Source organism: Kryptolebias marmoratus, linkage group LG1 (genome assembly GCF_001649575.2).
Source record: "Kryptolebias marmoratus isolate JLee-2015 linkage group LG1, ASM164957v2, whole genome shotgun sequence".
Lineage (NCBI taxonomy): Eukaryota > Metazoa > Chordata > Actinopteri > Cyprinodontiformes > Rivulidae > Kryptolebias > Kryptolebias marmoratus.
This window is the reverse complement of record NC_051430.1, coordinates 2,501,512-2,509,039: the sequence shown is the minus strand read 5'-3', so window position 1 is coordinate 2,509,039 and position 7,528 is coordinate 2,501,512. Positions and strand designations below refer to the sequence as shown.

The 7,528-nt window shown below is 38.0% G+C and overlaps 1 protein-coding gene across 6 annotated transcripts in view; it reads right to left on the bottom strand.

Annotated features, from left to right (window-relative positions):
* The window catches only part of pnpla7b (patatin-like phospholipase domain containing 7b), a 73,195-nt gene that overhangs the window by 34,453 nt on the left and 31,214 nt on the right, over positions 1-7,528 (bottom strand). For all 6 annotated transcript variants that reach the window (XR_005233454.1, XR_005233453.1, XM_017439873.3 and 3 more), the window contains 2 exons: positions 4,595-4,675; positions 3,312-3,440 (listed from right to left, as the gene is read on the bottom strand). Coding sequence is in view for 4 of the 6 variants with exons in the window: in XM_017439873.3 (XP_017295362.1) it covers positions 3,312-3,440; positions 4,595-4,675 (210 nt within the window). In the remaining 2 variants the exon portion in view is untranslated. The remainder of the gene's footprint in view (positions 1-3,311; positions 3,441-4,594; positions 4,676-7,528) is intronic.

Below are 7,528 nucleotides of genomic sequence, written 5' to 3'. Positions count from 1 at the left end.
AGATCTCATTTGTGAAAGTTCAGTTAAATGTCACTTCGAAATAAAGCTTGAAAAAAGTAAGAAATTAGATTATTTTTTTCATATTTTTCAGAGAATAACTGACAACGTACGTAATTGGGGTATATTGTGATATATATCGTTATCGTGATATAAAATTATCCATATCGTGATATAGGATTTTTTCCATATCGCCCAGCACTACATCAAACTATTATTGACTGGGAGTAATGTCAGTTCAAACCTGTGAACATAATGGACAAAGCTGTTATAGCTGCAAAGGATGAGTGGGCCAACATCATACTAAACCCTATGGATAAGGAATGGGATGTCATTCAAGTTAATATGCGTGTGAAGGGAGATGAGCAAATTTAATTCAGTTCAATTCAGTTTATTTATATTGCGCCATGTCACAACAAAAGTTGTCTCAATCACCATCCATGATGGTACCATCTGTTGGAGGTCTTGTGTCAGATCTACTTTGAACAAATAGCTCCAGCCAGCCGATCAAATTTGACTTTACAAGCCGTAATCACCCCATCGAGGACAGAAAAGGTGGATATGGGTGGTTTTTGTGACTAAAGAAGAGGTCCAGGTCTCCATTTATGGTCTGGCATGCCACATATAGTCTGGCGAACAGAGATGATTCATTTTTGAGCCGGCTCATGGTGTCCTGTGACTTCTTGGTGGTTTTGACTTGTGCACTGAAGAGTAGTACTTTGTTTCTGCTAATGGCAGCTGTGATAGGCTTGGTTTGAGTTCTCAGCCTTTCTTCCACAAACTCTGTGTACCGTTCCTGCCACTTTTTATCCCAGTTAAGCACTTCACAGATTCCTGGTCCATGATATCCTTCGAATGCAATCTCAACATGTCCTGGCTCTTCTTCTCAAATGGGTTTCCCATGGCATTAGTCACTTCACCAGTGCATTTACCTGTGCACCAAACTACTTCTGAGTTGCTTCAGCTTGTTCATGGTGTTCTGTGTTTGCAGTATCATCAGTTTTCCTAATCATGGAGAACTCAAATTCAAATGTAACACACACCAACTCCCTACCCAGAAGAGCATCAGCATTCTGGGTTAACCTGATGATTCATCCTGTTTCTTTCATCACACAACTATTCTACTCATGACCATAATCAATGGCAAGAAGAGAGAATTTTGGCTTTGATTTGGCCATTCCGAAATTGACCTTCCTGAAGTCTTGTGAACTCTTACAAGTCTTACATGTTTATCACATACACAGGCATCCAATGTGCATAATGAGGATGATTCAGGCTGAAAAACCAGGGTATAAGCATGGTGAGAGTATCAATATACAAATGCCAGAGTTCCAGGTCGAGACAAGAAAACCAGTACAGAAATTGTGGACTCTGTTTTCTTTTGTCCACACCAATGCTCAAAGCTCTCTGGAGAATCCCTGTCCTAGCAGGTGGTAACATAAGCTTCACAAGCCTTCTTCATAAATATGTACAATGCAGAAACAACGACTTGGTGAGCATGACGAGTACGAGTCACATATGAAGCTTTTAGGAATGAGTCAGCAATTCCAGGTATGGCAATCTCTGCTTCTTGTGTTGCTTCTACCCAGTCACTACCCTCTAACCCAGAGGTCCCCAACCCCCGGTACCGATCCGTGGGTCACTTGGTATCGGGCTGCACAGAAAGAATAATTAACATGCAGTATTTCCGTTTTTTTATTTTCAAAGTCTGAACAACATTTATTTTGAAAAATAACCGGATTCTCTCCACTACATTCCTCTATGACTCACTTATCTAGGTTACGTGATCCGTTACAGCTAAAAACAAACTCACAAGCAGCAAAATGAGTAAGACTAGTAAGTGCCATCTAGTAAGACTAGATGGCACCGTCTGGTTACTGAGAAACAGGCACAGGGCTCCACTGATTCAGCGTTATGATGAGTTGTATTCTTTGTGCACTTTATATTTGTGGTGTATCTTATTTTAAAGGGCGTGTTTAAACATCGCCATACTGACCAAAGAACATTAGGGGGAGAGGCTGTTATTCATTTTGATAACGCAATACCAGGACGCAACTAACAAAGTTGTGAGCACGCGTTGGATTTATGTTTATTATGTTTTTAAAAATACCCCCGTTTTCATGCCGGTTGTATTTTATTTTGTTGTACTTATCCGCCACACCTTTAAAGGCCAGTCCGTGAAAATACTGTCTGATAATGAACCGGTCCGTGGAGCTAAAAAGGTTGGGGACCGCTGATCTCACCAATGTCCTAAGATTTTGTAGTTGGTAATCTCTGTGTGAAGACAACCAAGAAGTAGGACAAACTCGTTTTTAACATAGAGTCTATCCATAGACCACTGTAACTGTTTCATCTCTGCATACAGAGGCTGGTCTGGCCAGGGTTGACATAATGAACAGCTGCCTCAACAAAATCAAAAAAATGACATAACAGTGATGAAGAACAGGCCTCCTCAACAAACAGGAGTAGCATAGCAATAATCAATGGAAGAATGCCACACACTGGAGAAAAACTAGCATGATATGCAGCCCAAGTTATGGTTTTCACTGCTACATTCATTTGGTCTTGTAGTGAGGAGCAGCCATCCTCAAGTGGGAAAGCTGTGGGCCATGGAAAATCTCAAAATACACATGCACCAATGAGCATCAGAATGAGCAACTGGTAACTGTTGCCAAGGCAATTACATTTTCAAATAACTCGACCTCTGGCATTGATAGACATCTGATAGTAAACATTTTTAGAAGTTTCCTGCTTGTATCATCATCCGAGCAATTATTACACGAAACATCCAGACTACAACCATGGTGTTTAAAGGGGAACGGAAAAGTGTTTTGAAGCCAACATCATTTGACAGAAAATTGTAAAAAAGCTTGTTGTAAAATAAAAAAAACAAAAAAAAATTATCCAAATTTTTTTTAACACGGAAAAAAACTGAATATTAAAAAAAAACACTCAGCATTTTCTGTGACCACCCTGGATGTGTGACGTTCACTGTGCCCCCAAGATTTACGAGCATTAGGGATTTTAACACTGCAGGAGGAGGGAGGAGCTTCCCAGGAGTTCTGATCCGAGTATCTCATGGACTATAAAAGGTATGTGCAAAAACGAACATCTTGCAACCACGTAATTGTGAACAGACTTCTTAACATCTTATGAAATATGGCAGAGCCTTTATTTTAAAACTCTGGCATGAAAGGCACTGGGCGATAGCCATTCCTTTTAAAAATAGTAGACCATTAATTACAGCGGTGTTTGCTTTATTGCTTTATGCATTGTTTCATACTGTACTTTGACACCTTGTAGGTTAGACTTACCTGAATGACGCGAACCAAAGTCTCAGGATATTTCTCAAAAACTGACTGAAAAGCCACAGCTGGAAGACGCAGGACGGTGGAGGGGACTGCAGCCCTGGCAGACACTGTCTTGTATGGAGCTGGGTAGCCCTGAAATACAACAAGACGGCAATGAAGACAATGCTGCAGATCTGCAACCTTTACAATCAAAAGAGCCAGTTCTGCCCCTCCTCCTACTAAATAAAATTTGTTAAGAGCCATAAAACATGCTTAAAACTTGAAACTAAATGAACAACTTCTTAAGTGTTATATAAAAATAAAATCTACAATTTGGGACTCAATGAAATCAAATATTTATAATAAATTGCTTAAAGTAATTAAAATTTAAAAATTAAAGATAAAAAACCCACTCTTTTAGTGTATATCATCCTTGATAAAAATGTAAACACTGAACTATGCAAGCCTATGAGAGTCCTTTATTTTTAAACAATATTATAAGTATTCTACTTTGAAATAATAAAACATAAGCTAGTATCCTAATAAACAATTAGAGTGAACATAAAAACTGGATCAGACTGTTGGATGTTTAATTGTAACCTAATGAATTTCTTTTCTTACATGTTGTAAAGCACTTTGAATCGCCTTGTTGCTGAAAAGTGCTATATAAATAAATTTGACTTGACTAATAAAAGGTGAGATCATTGCTTAAACTTTCAATTAAAGTTTTTATCAAAAGGAAAAGCTTTACCTAAATTTGTCATATTTTTGTAAAATTCCTTACTTTAATAACTTACAATACATTAATCTGTGATGTGTGAAATTTTTTTGTGTTTTTTGTTTCTTTCTACTCAGTAACTTTCCTCAAATGTCTTAAAAAAAGTTTCATTTTCTGTCAATTTTCATAGAAAGAGCCCAGTATTTGGCTGTCAGTTAGATTAGTGACTTGGCTAACAGGCTAACAGGCTAACAGGCTAACTAACTATTAGAAAAAAAGCTATATATCTTTTTCTCCTTATGTTGTTTGTATCATTCTGTCACAGAAATTATAATCGCAAACTTACAAAAAAATTGAATAAAAAAAAACTGCTAAAGTTAGACATTTTTGTTGAGGTTATGAATATAAACATTATTCATTTCTATGTAAATTTTGATCCAAGTTAAAAAGAGCAGCATGTGGTCTGAAAGCCGCAGGTTGTAGACTCCTTGGATAGATAGCAATCTCCTTTATTAATAAAATCTATTATTCAATAAAGAAGAATAAAAGGGATAAGTTGTAAGGAGGGACAGATAAATTGAAGACATACAGTGATGACGTCCAGGATACTGAGCAGACTGTGAACGCTGTCTCCTGGTAACACGTCCTTCACAACAGCATCAGTACCATCCTGCAGGGAAACGACATCCACACAGAACAAGATGAGAGAAAAATAAGAAGACTTCTACACATGACAGATCATTTTACACTGAGACAAAAGCCATGGTATTGTCTTTGGACCTGAACATTAGAGGAACATGCTTTATGATGATGCACAGTGGAATAAATAAGTGACATGACTGATACAAATATTTTCTCTGTGATGAAAATAATGAAACATCACCCAGAATTCCTCTCACTGATGTACACCTTGGTGGGTTCCTCAAGTTCCAAGTAAGGAGGGCTTTCATCTGGAGTCAAAACATTGTTGGCTTTTAAGTGGTTGGTTTTTTGATGTAAATTTTTTAAAAGCTTTGCAGCTCATTTCTTTCAATTGGTGTATACTCATATCCAAATTAATGAGAAGACCAAGTTGGTATTTAGTGCAGGGGTGGAGGATACTACTTGTTAACTGATGCTAAGTAGCTGCTTGACCTTGCTTTCATGACAGATGTAACTGAGAAAATTAATCATTTGAACCTACTGTTAAAAAGAAATGATAAAAACATATCTGATATGATCAGTGCTGTCAGGGCGTTCCTTGCAAAACTGAATGTACAATGAAATGACATTTCTGCACTGTCCCTTTGTCTCAAAGGTGTTGGAAAGTCACACAGGTGCAGCTAGTGTTTTAAATATTTCCAAGAATTGTGACCACTTGTCTTGAACAAGAATTTGCAGACAGATTCACAGACTTTGAGAAACTTGACCAACAGAAGTTTAAAAGATGAAGAAACGTTGGTCTTAAGAGCAATGGAGAAGGGGGCGTGACGGGGGGAAACCCAGAGGCACCAAGAGTCTCCTGTTTTTAACTCAAAGCTTAAACAGAGGTTGGGTGAGTAAGCAGAGCCACCAAACTGAACACATAGTTTAACAAGTTAAATGGTAGAGCTTTTTTTATAGGAAGGAGATATAAATTTTAAGATTTGCATATTATTTCTGTATATTATATTCTAATTGCCAACCTCTGTATTTTTAACACAGCAGTTAGGGTTTAATAAGGCAGACATACTGGAGAGACTGTAATCCCACCATCCCCCCAAACAAACAAACAAACAACAACAACAAGAAAGACACTGAAATCAACAGGGAGAACTGTTAAACCAGTGACTGTTGGACTTGTTTAGTAGGATGAGGAAGCCTGTTTTAGGTTTACCCCAAATCCCTCGAGGGGGGAGGGGGGGGGGGGCTTTGCATACGATAAGTCATCCCTCACTAACAGGGGAATAAGACCCTCATTTGCTGGGGACTTCAGATTCTTTGATAGCTCAATTTTTGTTCAGGGGAAAATGTTCGTAGTTAATATTGCAGTGGAGATAGTGAGAAGCATTTCAAGGGATACAAACAATGGAAAAAAATGAAACAGTGGTGGTGTCATTGAATGTTCATGGCCCAAATAATGTCAAGAATAGAGGCAAACCTTAAACTAAGTTTAGAAAAGAGAGAATGCAGATTATCTTTATCGAGAGAACATGGAAGGAATGCAAGATAAGGGGAACAGATGAGTCAGATCACAGTGCAATCTAGCTAAAATTCACCTAACAGTAAGAGGAAAAATACAGTATGGAAACCTAATGAAGGAATATTAAACAAGAAGGGACTGGTTACGAAGTAAATGGGGAAATGATTAGATACAAGGAATAAAATGATGATGAGGAAGTAGACCTAACAATTTTATGGGATGCTCTGAAATAAGAGGAAAGATGATTTTGTACACAGCGATCACAAAAACAGCCAGATTAGAAACATACCAAAAACAAATAAAAAAGTTAAAAGAATCAGAGCAACAACATAAACAAACAAATGACCCAGGAACACTCAATTAGGTTAAAGAAGCCTGGGATAAAATAGGCGAAATCTTATTGGAAGAGGTGGAAAAGAAAATGAGATTCATAGAGCAGACATACTATGACGGAGGACCTACAGCTAATAAAATCCTTGTTAGAGGCATAAAGAAACAGCAGCCATTAAATAATATATATAAAATAGGAGACCCACTAACCAATAAAGTCCTGACTGAACCAGAAGAAATACAGAAGATATTTAACTTATACACACAGCCTCCCTCTGTGGGAGAGGAGGCCATGAAAGTGTTTTTGGACAAATTACATCTACCAGCAATAGGCACAAAACATAACACGATTCTGACTTCAAGAATAACAGTTGAAGAGATAAAAAGGCAATTAGTTGGGCTAAGTCAGGGAAATCACCAGGCTCAGATGGACTGGGGGCATCTTTTTACAAACCTTTAAAGAGTTAATCCCACTATTACCGTACATGATTCATTTAACCATAGTTTCAGAACAGGAAAGATCCCTTCCTCCTATCATCTCTATTATTCCAAAGGAAGGTAAAGACCAAGAATATTGTCACAGCTACATAGACCAATACCAATCTTAAATGCGGACTATAAATTCTACACTTTTATCATACCTAAGAGATTGGAGAATTTAATCCAGGATCTGACTGATGAGGATCAGATTGGTTTTATTAAAGAAAGGCAAATGCAAGACAACATAAGGAATCTACAGTACATATCATAGATCATATACAAAAGAAAGGACAAAACACATTCTCCCCTCAAAAACCTGAGGGGAGAATTAGGACAGGATGTGAGGATCTGGGCTTAGCTCCGCCCTTGAGCGGCGTCACTAACCCTTACTCCACAGGTGTTCCTGATTCCAGTGACGAGACCAGTTAGCATTTAAGCCGCAGGCTGTGATCAGATCTTCGCTGGAGCATCAAACCTTCCGGGTTAGATTCTCCGCCTCAGCGTCTAACCTCGACTCTGCTCTAAGTGTTAATTACGTTCTTTGTCTTGCCT